The sequence below is a fragment of the Cydia splendana genome, chromosome 14 (genome assembly GCF_910591565.1).
Source record: "Cydia splendana chromosome 14, ilCydSple1.2, whole genome shotgun sequence".
Classification (NCBI taxonomy): Eukaryota; Metazoa; Arthropoda; class Insecta; order Lepidoptera; family Tortricidae; genus Cydia; species Cydia splendana.
The window spans coordinates 14,828,949-14,845,205 of NC_085973.1; the positions used below are offsets into that span (position 1 = coordinate 14,828,949).

General features: G+C 44.7%; 2 protein-coding genes across 3 annotated transcripts in view; both read right to left on the reverse strand.

The window, feature by feature from the left end:
• Nucleotides 1-2,574: 2,574 nt before the first annotated feature.
• LOC134796736 (potassium voltage-gated channel protein eag-like) lies at nucleotides 2,575-6,923 on the reverse strand. Its single transcript, XM_063768931.1, has 6 exons — nucleotides 6,607-6,923; nucleotides 5,839-6,050; nucleotides 4,032-4,472; nucleotides 3,645-3,917; nucleotides 3,018-3,134; nucleotides 2,575-2,902 (listed from the first exon to the last, which is right to left on the reverse strand). Exons 1-6 carry the CDS (start codon nucleotides 6,833-6,835, stop codon nucleotides 2,771-2,773), a joined length of 1,404 nt encoding a protein of 467 aa, XP_063625001.1. The 5' UTR covers nucleotides 6,836-6,923; the 3' UTR covers nucleotides 2,575-2,770.
• Nucleotides 6,924-6,941: 18 nt separating this feature from the next.
• LOC134796722 (potassium voltage-gated channel protein eag-like) overlaps nucleotides 6,942-16,257 on the reverse strand; it is a 31,517-nt gene continuing 22,201 nt past the window's right edge. The window contains exons 5-9 of one of the 2 annotated variants that reach the window (XM_063768913.1): nucleotides 10,521-10,652; nucleotides 9,668-9,780; nucleotides 8,656-9,051; nucleotides 8,137-8,560; nucleotides 6,942-7,150 (exon numbers count right to left, since the gene is read on the reverse strand). In XM_063768913.1, coding sequence (XP_063624983.1) covers nucleotides 6,942-7,150; nucleotides 8,137-8,560; nucleotides 8,656-9,051; nucleotides 9,668-9,780; nucleotides 10,521-10,652 — 1,274 coding nt within the window. Of the gene's footprint in view, nucleotides 7,151-7,967; nucleotides 8,561-8,655; nucleotides 9,052-9,646; nucleotides 9,781-10,520; nucleotides 10,653-16,257 lie in introns of those variants that run through there. The other variant, XM_063768914.1, reaches the window with a different exon arrangement.

Genomic DNA, 16,257 nt, shown 5'->3' on the forward strand with positions numbered 1-16,257 from the left:
ATCTGGCAACCCTATGTAAGGGCACGTTTACACAGAATGTAGCCATCCATTGACACTGGCGAATGCAGCAATCGACCTAGTGTAGTTGTGTCACCGGACCGGTCCGGGGCCGGCGGCGGGACGCGCGTAGCGATAAACTTTACAAACATTAACAAGACCACTAACACACCGCGCCGGGCTTCGCGCCAACTCTTACTGTTGACACAGTATTTATATTTAGTCATTTATTTACAGTTGTATATGATTTAAACAAGTCTATAAGGAGATATAATAATTATTTAAAATTATCAATTAATCAATAAAATCTCAGCTAATATTTGGCTTGTCAATTATCCCATTGATGATGGCATTATATGCATATTATATGTATTGCGGAAGGCCAGTAAAAGCAAATTGTGAATCATGGTGCTTCACAAAAAAGGTATTATCGTCGACGGTAATCTTTTTTTATGTAGGGAATTCGGAGATACCATGGATATACAAACGAATTGACAGTTGCCTTCCACATTTAGTTAATTCCAAAGACAAATGTGGTCAATTTTACAAACCTAAAGTGGCAACACTGAAGAGTTTCACTGGGGATTCACCATTGCAAAGATACTTTTTTTCCAACATAATATATATATTGTCGTCAGTAGTCAGTATAGATACTGCCGATTTAAATTACTCATAAAATTTTAGTTTACAGCTTTGTGAAATGCGTTTACCCTACCGATTGTTAGGTTTAACTGTTGAAAAGGTCAAATATAATCAAGCAGCAGGAGCGGTCGCGGCCGGCGCGGCTAACATATAAACATCTCTACTTAATTCATTCATTCATAAGTGTAACAATAAAATATTCTCCAAGCGTGTATAAAATGTAGCCTCCTGATTAGATGATGCCGTTGTAATACAAAAGTCTTGGTCGGTCGTGTACTATAGATAAAAGAGAAGGTGGAAACAAACGTGGGGAGCTTTAAAACGTGTGTCTAATAGTCGTCACTTATAATAACTTTATACAAACTCTTAGAATGTCAACAATATCCTAGTCTATAATATCAGCCGGCGACTAAGGCGGCAAGCGGCAGGCGCAGTGGCGCCGCACTAATGCAGGAGCGAGACCGCGATATCGAAGGCCGAACATACGATATCTCCATTTCTCTCGAGCTCACAAAGCTTTGGCCGACTTGGAGTCGGCATACATCAAATATATTTACTGAATAGGTATTTATAAAACACTAAAATTATGATATTACTTTTAGTTATTATTGCTCAATTCCTTACATGCCTAAAGCCTATTAAATTTAGTTGTCTTTGGTTTTACTGCTCCTCAGCTTATTATCCTAGCATGCATGCTAAGGAGCCCGGGTTCCGCTATGGAAACCTAGTAGATATCTGTATCTGTTACTTATCTCAAAAATTTCACAAGCATTGATTTTTCTGAAAGCGGCTGTCACCTCATATAAAGTTCCAACCTTTAGGTAAGTACATTCTATCAATTTTCGTACAGTACCTACGTGAGGTGTTTAGTCTAGGACATATTCTTTGCATGATTACTTGAGTGATATGATATAAAATGTAGATATCGTAACTTCGGCATACGAATTTCGAGGTACAGGCCCAAGCCCGCCCCGACCGCGCGCGGCGGGCGGACAATTCCTAACTTAAAGAGCCTTTTCACATTATCCGATACCATATCGGTATTGGACTTATCGAATCTGTAGCTGGCATCGAATCATAAAATTCTACAAACTTCCGATATTATCGGATTAACTTTAAAACAAGTGAAACGCACTATAACCAACTATATCTACGGTTATTCCCAGCTGTTAATACCAAGTTGTTACCAGGGGTAAAAACTGGAATTTTTGTCTCCGCTGTTATCACTGGGAATGAGTCATAAAATGTCCCAGTAAGTAAATAGTTACCACCAAAGTGCAAAAAACTTGATAGTAACAGTTGGGAATAACCAACTATACCTATTCAAGATCACGCGCTGTGATACGCGCCCCAAACAAAATATCCTTTTCTCAAAAATGGACGGCAAAGTCGACTTTGCCGTTTAAAAAATTGGTCGCGAAGCGCGTAGTTTATGATCAGTCAAAAATTCAAAAGTTAAAAACATTGCAGTCTCGATTTTAGGACTGCAATGTTGCATACAAATTCCATTATTTGACGTGTTCCAAACTTTTTAAAAGTTGTAATGGCCATATCAAATGAAGGCACAGGCCCATTAGACAGCCAAACAGATGATTAGTACTTATAATTATAATGTTGGTATCCCGACTAATATAAATAGGTTGGCGTATTTTCGGCAGAAAAATACACTTCTATTTTTTAATAAAAAAAATAAAAAGGCGGCAAGGCTAATTTTGTCAATAGTTTCTACTTTTTTCTGTGAAAATATATACGTATAAAGAACGTTGCGTTTGTAAAATATTTCTATTATATTTATATATCTTGCATCATTTTTGAGAAAAGCACTATTATATGACTCGGATTCAATTAAACGGACTCCCAAGGTCGTCCGTTTAATACGAATCCTCAGCCTGCAAGTAGCTACTTCCGAGCCTCGACAATAATGTACTATTACCTGCCAGACCTCTGTCATGGTTGCCGTATCGATATCGGACAATGTGAAAAGCGAATAATTAAATACATGTTCTGTTCCGATACGTCTGATATCGTATCGGTGCGCGACGCACTAACAGTCATATCACGAGATATTTTACAGAGGAGTTTCAGGGTCCCGGGGCGCCCGGCGCGCATCGGCGCCGGGCGCCGCCGCGCGCTACACGAAGTCGCGCCGGCGCGCCGCCGCCGACGCCGCTGCAGACGCCGACGCCGACCCCGGCGGGCTGCCCGGCGCTGAGCCCGGGGTCGTCGGCGTCGGGACTGCTGGCGCTGCGCCCTTGCTCCGCGCCTGGAATTACACGACACAAAACGGTAAATAATTTGTCTATTTCATCTTAGTATCCTGGTTTAGGTACAGGTATATAAATCTATAGGTGAAAAAAAATTAAGAAAAAGTTAATCACCTTAGACCTCCGTTTTCTTGCGGCGGTGTCAGCGGGTGCGCGCGGTTCCTCGCCGTCGCCAGCGTCGGCGCCCAACCGCGTCGCTAACGCCGTCAGCAATTCCTCTACGCGACCGAGCTGCAAATACGTTACATTTATCAATTGATAGCTCGACCATATACTTGTAACTCGTGTAAATAACTAGATTAGTCTCTAAGGCCCACTTGCACCATCCCAAACCCAGTGTCAAATTGTACTGGTAACCATGGTAACTCCAGGTTTAATCGGTTAACCCCGGGTTAGTAGAATGGTGCAAGAGACCCTAAGAAAACGCGTTCAATTGTACAGCCGCCATCAGATATATCGGAGCGGCCAAGGTGCTCACAAATATCTGAATACGCCTCTATTGCCAAGTAGTTAGAGCGCGTGTTCAGATATTTTGAGCACCTCGGCAGCTCCGATATATCTGATGGCTATATCGGAGCTGCCGATACTCTGGAATTAACTGCGTTAAGTCAACTTTCTATGTCAAGTGTAAAATGAAGTTTTAGTGTTCAAGTTACTAGATGGATAAAACATATCTCTAAGTGAAATTTAGTAACTAATATCAATGTACCTACGGTTTCGCCGTTTGCCTATAAGTCTCACCTTCTGCTGCAACCGTTGCACCTCCGTCCGTACATCGCGTCGCAACTCCATCAGAGCGGCCTCGTGCGCCGACGCCGCCGCCGCCGTGGTCGCCGCCGGAGGAGCGGACGCGGGGGCGGGCGCGGGCGCGGGCGCTGGAGCGAGCGCGGGCGTCGGGGCGGGCGCGGGCTTGCGCTCCTCCAGCTCCTCCTCGATCGTGTCCTGCCGCCCGCTGCCACCGCTGCCGCCTAAGGCACTGAGCGCGCTCGCCGATCGCGCCTTTGCAAACGTCGCCTGTGCAAACAATATTATTAAGATGTACGGGTAAGGTAACAGCTTCTTACCTATTATGATCGAAGAATGTCATCAATTTGTCTAAACTTTAGATAGGCTTCTTACGATACTAACTTTAAAGGATAGGGTAGTAACGGGAGCAGTCGTGGTGGCGACAGTTGTCGTCGCTGGGGTCGGAGCTGCTGCAGCAGCAGCAGCAGCCGCGGCGAGCGAAGGCCGGTCGCGCGCGCTAAGGCTACGCGTGAAGGCGGCGCGCGGCGCGTCGCCCGCGTCTAAAGAGCCGCCGGCGAGCAGGCGGCCCCACTTGCCGCGCGCGGCGGCGGCGGCGGCGGCGGGCGCCGGCGCGGCGGGCGGCGCGGCGGCCGGCTCGCCGCGCTCGGCGTCACTAGCCGGCGCCGGCGCGAGTGACGGCCGCGGCGCGGGCGCGGCGGCGACGCTGCGCTCGCGACGGAAGCGCGAAAATATCTTGCGCACGAGGTGGTCCTGCGCTTGCTCGAGTTGGGGCTCGCGTTTGCGTCGCTCCATCAACTCGCGCTCGCGACGCACATCTGCCACCTAGTGTACAATAAAAATATACTTATGACATCTTACAAAATATACTTATGACACCAACCGACCACAGATATCGACCGATATAGATATAGTCTGTCAAGCAAAGTATGTCAGTAGCAATGTACAGCAAAGTGAAGTAGGGCAACACTCAAAGAGCAGTATTGCGCTAAGAAAAGCAGCAATGTACATCGAACCAAAACAAGTAAGTATCATAACATATTTAATTACACAAACAATTACCGCGATATAATTTCATTGTTTTTACCTTTAATTCCGACGTTTCAGCTGAGTTGCACCAGCTGTGGTCACGGAAAGACTGACGTCCCAACAAATGTCAAACATTAAACTAAACAAATACTAAACAAACAAAACTAAATATTAAACATTAAACTTTAACGGGTAGCTGCAATTTCTTTGTCTACCCCGAACATTTTTATAAACTAATTTCGGGTAGTTTAGTGGTGTTTTATTAATATCTCCGTTGACATTTGTTGGGACGTCAGTCTTTCCGTGACCACAGCTGGTGTAACTCAGCTGAAACGTCGGAATTAAAGGTAAAAACAATGAAATTATATCGCGGTAGACCCGTTTGTGTAATTAAATATGTGTACAAAACGCGAGAGTTTAAAGTATCATAACCTCAAATTGTACAAATATTTACGATCAACGAGCACGATTGTACATTTTAGGCACCTTGACTTTGCTTCAGTTCATGCACAATCTTATTTAATATATTGGTATTTAGCAGAAATTTCTCTAGAAGCAACGATTCAGAATGTAAACAAACAAGATGGCTATGATTCACGATCCACATTCCACGGATAAAACACAGATGATACTCGATTTTGGAATTATTCGAAAACAGTGTTGCTAACCCGCGATTTTTCAAATTTGCCGCCTTTTGCTACTGACAAGATTTGCTTGACCAAGTATAGATACCTAGCAAAGACATATGTAACTCCGTATAAGATGAATAAAGTCTAAGGAAAAAACGTGCCTCGGATGTCAAGAAAAAGTCATTCTCGGACAGATGGCTCACACACCTTTGGCCTATCCTCGGCTAGATGGCGGTGACGACACCGTTTCATATTTAACAATTTTAACACATTAGGTATCAGTGAATGAACATGGGTCAAAATGATATAAAAATAATAAGCTCATTTATCCAAATATATTAATGTTTTGATAGTTTTATACGTTTTCATTTTGAGTTTTGGTCGTGTGTCGATAGATGGCAGTAAATTTACTGTGACTACAAAATTTACTATGACAGGACCCCTCTATACTATCTATTCTCTTTGTACCTAGTAAAGTAGCTATCAACAGCTGAGAGACAAGTTCATAGACGAAGTCGAAGCAATAGTCTTACCTTGCGGAAAATAAGTCGATGCCGCAAATTGTATGTCAGTGTCAGGTTCCTCGCGAAGCTGTTCGCGAAGGCCTGGTAGAAGTCCAGCACCTCCAGCAGCCGGTCGCGCTTGATGGTGTGCAGGTCGCAGTACGTCAGCGCGCGGACGTTGGCCGCCGACTGGCCCACTGCGCTGTCCTTCCAGAACGAGTCGCCGAACACGTCGCCCTTGCCTGACGACAGTTGGATGGTTAAAGAGAGATTTAGGTACCTAGTCTGTCTACCTGATTGCAAAATAAATAAATAATATATTAAGAATAAGAATAATTTATTGAGAAAACTTTATTACTAATGTTACATATTGAAAGCGGTGATATTGGTAACAGCTGGGATTTGTATTCCCATGAATCCAACACGTGGTATTAGACGTGGGTGGATTACACGTGGTTTGTTACAAGGGTAACAAACCTTATTAATATTTTCTGTGTAATAACCGATGGGAAAAATCCCACCTGTTATCCAATAGTAGCAAAATGGTGTAACAGGTGGGAATAACTCCACCTGTATGGGCTGTATGGAACCTGTGTTTGGAAGTAGGTACTGTTAAGAAATACGTATCTATAAAACTTTTACAGTTTACTAAAGAGTGTCTACCACGACTTGCAGGTATTTCTTAGTTAATCGTGCCATATAGGTATACGATTAAATGAAAGACTTTTTTGTTCTTGAATAGTCAACCAACGAGGTTTGATCACATAATCCCAAATTTATCTAGTTGTTTGCACTCACCTAGGATAGCCACGACCTCATCATCCTGTATGACCTCGAGGCTGCCCGTCACAATGAAGCACAGCGAGTCAATAGACTCCCCGGTGTGGTAGAGCAGGTCCCCGGGCGCCGAGTGCGACATGTGAAAGTGCATGGCCAGCGCGCGCAGGCAGCCGTCGCTCGCCAGCCGGAAGGCCGGGTGCTCGTTGAACACCTTCCGGTTCAGGTGCACGCAGATATCCGCCTTCATATCCTTCGGGCAGTAGTTCAACACCTGCCGATACGAACAGCCCCGCACAACCCTTTTATTTAGCTTCAGTCAGGCATTTAAAGTTAAATCACTTATAGATTGGAACTCAGCTCACCTTATCCGTGTCCAGTCCTTTAGTCATCGCCCAAGTGGAGACCACGTAGTCCATAACGCGCTCGCTGAGCGCCTTCGGCACTTCGTGCAGCTTCATGAACTCCCGCACGTTGTTGAGCATGTCGTGGTACTTGGCCGTCGCCGACGTCATCTGCTGGATGATGGTGGTGACGTGCCCGAAGATGGTCGCGTACAGCAGCGCTGCGGACACCTCGGCTCAGTGCCTGCTCTCTCGCTCGTCACCGCGGAGGGCGCGCGCGCACCGCTCGGGCGCGCGCGGCCCGCGACCGACGCGTTACCTCGCGTCCGCTGCCGCGCCGCCGCCGCGCCCGCCGTCGCCGGCCCGGCCCCGCTGTTCCTAGTGCTCGCGACCCATCGCCGGCCTCTTACATCGATCAAACAGACAACGACAAGCATGAACATTTGCTACGAGAACTAATGCATGCAGTTTAATTGAGAAAATGTTAATGTTTCGCCCTCCTCCGTTTAGTCAAGTATTAGCGAAGGGCGATGGAGGCGACGGGGGTCGGCCAGTATACTTAGTTTTGATCCGGCTAGGCTCGAGCGGGCGCGGCGAGGGCACACGGGCGCTCCGACCACACAGGTGACGCGTTAGACGCTTCGTGGGCCTGCACAAGGACGGGAGGGGACGGCACACGGGGACAACTCAAACAAACAAACGACGCGACGACATTAAATCAACACAAACAGATGAAATGAAATACGTACACCGAGCGACGCGGCTGGTAGCGGTGCTCGACACACCACACACACTGTGCGACTGGAAAACAAACAAAACGGCTAGCATATCGACAAACAAATTATACGGAAACACAAAAAACAGATAAGTGATTAATCGAGTAGGTAAGTAAATTATTGAAATGTTTATAGACTCCGGTTAAGCTATCTCTGTACCGACTTTGACAGAATAAAGTGTGGAAGTATCATAGTAGGTACCTAAACGTACGTCATATTTACATAGACATTGGACTTTTATGATATATATGCCACTTCCACTTTGTCATTGCCAAGCCCGTTCAGAGTTAGCTTGGTCCGGCTCTATGTAAGATGGAGTGGCGATGAAGGCGGAGGGCGGGGAGGGCGCGGCGCCCGTCGCAGAGTGAGCTGCGCGGGGGTCGCGCGGGGGACGGGACAGTGCTCCGGCTAATAACAGAAGAGTCCGGCACCTGCTACAATCATCATGCAGATGGTGAAGATCTTCTCGTTATCGGTCTCGGCGGCGACGTTGCCGAAGCCCACGGAGGTCATGCAGGTCATGGTGAAGTAGAGCGCCGTCACGTACATGGTCTTGCGCGAGGGCCCGTTCACCAGCTCGGGCCCGTCCGACTCGTTGGACCACACGTAGGAGTACGGCGTTTGCGTCACGTTGGCCAGCTTCCACAACCACGAGTACTGCAGGCCCGAGTCGGCATCCGAGCGCCCGATGCTGTACCACACGCACGCCAGCCAGTGCGCCACCAGCATGTAGAAACACAGCAGCAGGATCAGCATGGCCGCGCCGTACTCCAGGTAGCGGTCCAGCTTGCGCACCACGCGCCCGAGCCGCAGCAGCCGCACCACCTTCAGCGCCGAGAACAGGCTGCCGATGCCCTGCACACACACACATCGCCTTGTATACCTGTTCCGTACGCTACAACACCGAGCATGCACACACGCACGACACCGACACACCGGCGCACACTCACGTCCTCGTCGTGGTCGAACGCGTTGAACACGTCGTACGGCAGGCACGACAGCAGGTCGATCAGGAACCACGACTTGAAGTAGTTCTTGCGGATGACCTTGGGGTCGCTGACGACCTCTCCGCCGGCGCCCACGAACGTGGTGTGGAAATTGAGCACGATGTCGATGAAGAAGACGACGTCGACGATGGAGTCGATAACCAATAAGGAGACATCTTCGGAGGTTTTGTTCTTGAAGGCTACGTTGTATGGGACCATGATTGCGGTGTAGAAGGTGAGGCAAAGGATGATCCAGTCCCAGATGGCCTTGAAGGCGCAGTAGTGTAGCAGGATGTGCGGAGGGGTCTTGGGCGCCTCCTGCCGGTACTGCGGCAGCACGTCGCCGGACAGCGACATCACCTGCAACAACCACGCTCCAGCGATTCATGCACGGCTCCGCAGGGTGCCCGCCACGAGCCGCATTACCACAATATTCCAACAATTGTAATATGTGCTGACAGATAAAAAAGATGGAAGCATATAAAAATACCTACTGTACACGTGACGACATGAAGTCTGAAGAAAGATTGCGTTATGAAGTAACAGCGGCCGTGTCAATTTTTTATCAATATTTACAATTCCATTAGTCAGCTCCGACGCACTATCCAATTTTTAAAGTACATTGGAGATACCGATATATTGATGGTAAAGTGTATCGAGATGGAACTTTAATGTGAAGTGAAGTTGACCGAGCAGAAGATTTAAGCGTGATACTTTTAGCTAATCAATGTTATGCCTGCATTTAGCGGACATTGATTGTTAATGGAAATGATCAATCAGTATATAATACATGTTGTAACTGTGTTTTTATTTACATTTCCCGGTCCTGTCAATGTCAACGCCGGTCTTTGAAAATTGGATGGTGTACTCACTACTCGTGTGGCCGCAGGTCGCCAGGCCTAGTGAAGCTAGAATACAGATACAGTATAGAAGAAGTAAGATAGCGTGCTCGTACATGGTGGGGTTGTGTACTGACATGCGCGAGGTGGCTCTGCCGCTGCGGCTCCTTGAGGGCCGGCAGCGCGGACACTAGCACGGAGCGCGAGCGCGTGACGGAGCGCGCCAGCTTCGCGAATTTTGACAGCCCCGCTGTAACACACGTCAGGCAGTACCTTTCAGCTGAGTTGCTTTGGTTAAGGGCCATCCCACGTTCGCCATCGCGTCGGCGTCTAGTCAACTCTATATGGATGCTGCTCGACGCAACGTTAGCGCAACTGCGCAGCGACGCGACGCCATTTTCCATAGCGCTGACTAGACGCCGACGCTCAAAAGACGCTAGTGTGGGGTCAGACACTTAGTAGGTACCTTTCGGTTAAAATGCTTGGGTGTTTTGAAGCTCATTGAATTAAAACAATACATGAAATAGGTACACCCCTTTTAGCTAAGATCTTAGGTGCTTTGGAACAATAGAATTGGTTCAAGGTAGTTCAGTTTATTTTTTAACCGACTTGCACCATTTCACTAACCCGGGGTTAACCGGTTAAACCTGGAGTTACCAAGGTTACCAGTACAATTTGACACTGGGTTAACGGTTTAACCGCTTAACCCCGGGGTAGTGGGATGGTGCAAGTGGCCCTTAAAAGTCCAAGAAGGAGGAAGTTCTTTATTCGGTTGTTCGGTTTTGTTTTGTTTGAAAGGAGTTATAATCATACCTATTTGGTACCTAGGTGGCTAAAACCTAGGTGAAAACTCACAAAGGGAATCCTTGTCAATGAAATGGAACACAATTACTTTTGTCGTAATGGACGATGTGTATTTATTACCTCCTCTATGGGTCATCATAGAGTTGTGGAGTCCCTGCAATAGTATGTGACAGAAGTCGTTTTTACCTCCCTTGGGGTCGTCCTGGTCGATGGGCTGCTTGAGGGCCGTGATGTCGCGGAAGGTGAGCAGGAACAGCACCACCAGCTCGCGCTCGTTGCGGATCGGCGCCACGTGCACCAGCAGCCATAATGGGGTTCCTGCAATAGAGATTTTCTGTGACAGAGTTTCGGAAGAGTATCGGGATTGATGTGGCTATCTAAAGTTTCCAAATTTTTTTCTTAAGAAGGTTTCCAGAAATGTTCAGGATTATAGAAAATGTTCCATGAGTATCCTAGTGATTAGACTAATCAGAGACAGCGGCAACCGCGTTACAGCTTTGGTCAAACGCTACTCATAGCCTGAAATAAAAGAGGCTTGAAGGCTTATTCAAACTTGTTGCCCTGTTTAGAGTTAAACCAAGAAAAGTCTGCAAAGATTTTGACAGCACACGCAGTGCAGGTGTTATTTTAAACGTCAAACTTCTATGAAATTATGACGTATAAATAACACTGGCACTGCGTGTGCTGTCCAAATCTCTGCAGACTTTTCTTGGTCTAACTCTACGCATTGATTAGTGTTTAGTGCGAGTTTATATATTTGATACTAATTGCATGTGTTTACTAAGCCATATTTTGGTAGTCTTAAAGATAAAATATGACGCATAATAATAATACGCAGATACACAAGACATAAATCTTTCGAGGCCCATTATTGACTACACTGTAGGGTTTCAGATTAGGTTCCGCACGTGAGGTTAAACGCGCACGACCTAGGCATTGCTTGGCTTACTGCATATTTATAGCCATGGAATCATAGCAGACACTAGGTAAATATGTCAAGAGTAAGTCACAAGTGAAGATCAAGAGCACAATAAAGTCCGCTATGTGAGACAGTGTCTTTATAAACGCCATATTTTCAATTTGATATGAAAAAATAATTTATTTACATACAAGATATATACAGTAGTACTAATACTAAACGGAATTAATAACTATCTTAAATCTAAAATACGCTCCTGACGCATTGTACCAAGGATGCTGGCGGCATTTCCTCACTGTATCTAAATGCTGATAAGTTGTGCGAGGTAGCCGCCAGCTCTTTGGTCACCAGTTACGCCAACCAGACGCTTCGCGATTTCTGCGAAGAACTTGTGCGCGCTGGGACCCCATGATTTGATATTAATGATAACATGGTCACACTTTGTCAACAAATGCCATACATACATTGGCTTAGTCCAACTCTACTATACCTATCATCATCATCATCCTGTCCTGGCCGGTTTCGGCCACGGCGACTGGGGTTGTACTAGTTATTGAGAGCGACGATCGTGAGCTCTTAGGTGACTGACGTAGCCCATCTCCAACAAACCCTCCGACAAAATTGTAGTTGATGACCGCAGGTGGTCGGGCCTTTAACTCGTCGCGCTTTGCGTCGAGTTCCACTCCGCCTCTGCTCTTCGAAGGCTTGCACTTTTGTGTTCACTGTATGCCTCCACTTCGGCCGATCTTGTGCCGACACTATCACTATACCTATACTAGGTCTTCGAAGGAGGAAGTTTTCCGGATTTGTTTTCATGTATTCTGTAATTTCTGTTCCGCGTTTTCTCGAAAACAGTTGAAGTTGGAATTTATGAAATTGGTTTTTTGTTTGTTTTTTTGTTGGGGAAGGAAACTTCTGTGCTATGTAGTTTATCAGTGGGTCTAATTGGCATTGGATAAGTATCAGATGATGGAATCCTGGAGAAATCGACAGAACTCTTCAAATATTTGAAGTAAGTAAATTTAAGTATAGTGATTTGGAGTACACAGATCGTGCAACTTTACTCTCTGAAAGCACCATTTGGTGAAGTGAGTGTGATAATGAAAACCTCAATATAGTGGCATTTTAATAAACTGTGTAGTGAAAATGGTGTTTTATAAAGGTTGGATGGTTTTTTGACAACCTAAAAAGGCATTCCAATTTTATTATCAAAGGTACCTATAAATTTTGATTTACACCTACAACTTCAGTGCTATTAAACGTCGGGACTGAATTTACAGGTGTTCGGATTAAACTCCTGACCTATTTCCCTCTTTTGATGGTAAACTCGGACGTAAAAAGCGTTTTATGTTTCTACCGGAACCGGAAAAGCGTTAAGATGAGGAGGGAAAGGATTACAGGCTTAGCTGGCGCCAACATTAATTTGACATTAATACGCAATGACAAGGGTTGATTCGTCGGCTGAGTGGGCATAATATCTTCATTTTACTTAGATTTTCCTTTCAACAAATCACTGATTTTAACCTTAACCTAATAAAGGCCAGGCCATGGTATAATAATATACTCCGTCTGGTACTCTCTTCCCGTCTTTTCGTGGTCACGTGACTGACACAAGCCTACGTCATCATGCGACAGCGCTATATGATAATATGCGATAGCGCTATATAAAGTGGCAATGTTATTGTGACGTAGGCTTGTGTCACTCTGGGAAGAGAAGCCCATGTTTTATTAGACTATGGGCCAGGCCGAGGAAAGCGTGGTGTACTTAGGGCATACTGAAAATTCCTGGACTGGCCACTTAGGAAAAATAAGTCGTCTCATATATCAGAATCCAGAAATTTTCAGTACCACGTATGACAGAGGCGCTTTATTCGCACACGTTTTCGGATTGCAGCAAAATATGTTACTTTTGTTAAAATACAAGATATTGTTGCAAAAGATTTGAATTCAAGTGTCGTTTGCTCTTCGCATGGTGAATGTCCTCGCAACGAGAGATGCAGCCAATTTACATTTACAATATGGAAATCCATCGAGCTACGGAAACGAGCCGTTTAAGCCGTAAACAGTAGCTAAATGTGCTTAATGGGAGCCGTCAAGCCGAAAGCCTCACTGCCCAAACATATTCTCACTACCTTTCAATTGTTATTCTATAATACACCTTATTTTCTTGCAGTAGAGTACACTGTACATTCTGAGTACATTAAAAAAATGCGTTCAATAATACACCTTGTTTCCATGCAGTAAGGTAAGGTGCAGGTTTGGAGTAGGTAATTAAATTTAGTTACGGTGCGCCGCTGTCCGTACAGCGTGTCCTAACGTTGTAGTGACGTGACACGTAAAAGACAACACGTGCACGCTAGGGTGCCTCTTATTTCTAGGAAATTTTTATTTCCTTTTCTCTTAATACCTATGTATTTTGTGAGATTTTATGCATCGTCAATAACATTTTAGGGTCGCTAAAGTATAGGTGCCTAAAAAAGATTCGCGTCGAGAGGCCGGATCTCTTGAGTTCGGGAATGCTTGAAGTTGGGAAGATTGTAGGAAATAGGTACATACTTCCTTATAAATTTTCCTAAATAGGTACTGATCCTTATTTACCGTTGATCAGACCATCAATAAAATTATGCTTGCTGCAACTGGCCCGTAGTCCCTTTCTCTTAGCACCATAGCCCACCAAACATTAAGGCCCACTTCCACCATTTCACTAACCCGGGTTTAACCGGTTAAATCTAGATTTATGTACCATAGTTACCAGTACAATTTGACACTGGGTTAACGGTTTAACCGCTTAACCCCGGGTTAGTGGGATGGTGCAAGTGGGCCTAAGGGATTTTACCACAGCACAGTAGACAATTTTCCTAAAGCGTTACGTTTAAACATGACTTGGCTCAAAATTCCAACAAAAAAACAAATAACCCAATTAGCCGGCCCCGCGAAAAATGAAAACTTCTCGAAATAACAACCACCCTACAACAGTAATAAAATAAAATGCGAAAGGGAGCGGACAAATTTAATCAGACTGCAGGCCCGGACGCGGGGCGCGGGCCGGGGCCGTTTATTTATTAACACACGCTGCATAAACAACAGCGTGGGTTGATTGGGTCCGAGAACCGTTAACTGGCCTTTCGTACACCTTTTTGCAGCAAGATAAAGTTTGTAAAGCCTCGAAGTTTCTCGAAGAATAGTAAAATTCGTTGAATAAAAGACATACTGTAGAATTGAAAATTTAAGTAGCGCAATGGTCGTAGATGGTCGATGGTAACGGAGTACGGAGTCGTAAAGTAACGACTGCGTCGAATTTGGCCAAGACTGCAATAGTTCAATAAAGCTTAATCCTCTGTGGCATTAGAGCAGAACTTTGCTACGACGTAACTACTTTGCTTTGAGGACGCTGGATGCGGGTCGCTTCCAACCGGTACGAATGGAGGTCCAAGGGGGAGGCCTATGTTCAGCAGTGGACGTCTTATGGCTGAGATGATGATGATGATGATGATGATGATGATGATGATGATGATGATGATGATGATGATGATGATGATGATGATGATGATGATGATGATGATGATGATGATGATGATGATGATGATGATGATGATGATGATGATGATGATGATGATGATGATGGTGATGATGATGATGATGATGATGATGGTGATGACGATGATGATGATGATGATGATGATTATGATGATGATGATGATGATGATGATGATGAACTGATGATGTACTTTGCAGCACGTTACGAGCATGTTACGCACAGTGGAGAAAAATTGTCACGCATTCGCTCAGCATCTATCTACGGCTTCTGCGCACTGAAATTTGTTAGTCCTCTAGATCTTAGCGCTTCCCGATAATCCCGATTGCATTCTAAAGGGGACCTTAATCCCGATAAGTTGCGTAGCAAGCTCTAAATAGTTTTGACTAAACTAAAGCGACTAGCTGACCAGAGGAAAACCAGGATACAACTTGGAAAACTATCGGCTGGATTTGAACTTTAAGATACGTCAGTTAACAGGTCTAGAAATGATACGGATTAGATATGTCAGACATGTCAGTGTCTAAATGTGATCTTCAAACAAGAACGTCACTTTTGACACTGACACATCTAATCCATACAATTAGAGTCTGGCTACTGAAATATTACCCAATATTATGGCGGGAAATTCAAAAAATCTTGGGCCGGTCACACTGTGTGTAGTAGGAATTATAGTTGTGATACTAGAAAATATTTTTGATTTTCTGTGCACACGTAAGGTACCTAAGGAAATAAGTTAAATATACGTTGACTGCACTCAAAGTCAGCTCACATTAATTTCTACCACTATGTAAAGTATAGTCAACGACAAACACATATGATTACGTTCCAATGTTTTGATTTTATTGATATTTTACAGAACTTCTAGTTTATCCGTTTTTTTACACACTTTTCCTGTTTATGAGATTCAGGTATTAATAAATTCACATAATTAATCAAAGTTATAGGAGATAATGTTAGAAGTTTAGAACTAGCACTTAAAGTATCAAAATATTAATAGAGCACCAACCTACTAAATTGTTTCCGACTTGTAAACATTGCAGTTTTTCGTTATAAAACGCTTCACGTCGTTTCGCACATTGTCGTAATTGTTTACGAGCTTAAATAATAGGTTGCGGACCTCACTCGGTATAGTTATTATTAATATTATTTAAGTATTATTTAAAATAAACGCCTTATATACCGCGAACAATTTGAATGAATGACATAAATTGACAACAGACTTTTAACTTTTTTTAAAAGCATAGACAATTGGTGATGCAACAAGGAAATATCTGTCAACAAAATTTGGCTAGCCAGACTCTAACGTATCTTAAAGTTCGAATCGGGCAATAACTTGTTGATTTTCACGGAACTTACGTAATCAGATGATCTGAGTTCCGTGAAAATCAGTGCTACGAGCTACGGTTTGAACTTGCGACCATCGGTTTATAAGACGTCTAGAATGACCTGGTATTTTTCCACGGCTC

Bases quoted from the DNA above. Each gene is read 5' to 3' on its own strand.
- LOC134796736 (XM_063768931.1), bottom strand. From the start codon at position 6,835: ATGAAGGCGGATATCTGCGTGCACCTGAACCGGAAGGTGTTCAACGAG. The intron at 3,918-4,031 runs GTTAGTATCGTA...TTGTTTGCACAG, and splicing joins TTACTACCCTATCCTTTAAA to GCGACGTTTGCAAAGGCGCG. The intron at 3,135-3,644 runs GTGAGACTTATA...ACGTATTTGCAG, and splicing joins TGCAACGGTTGCAGCAGAAG to CTCGGTCGCGTAGAGGAATT.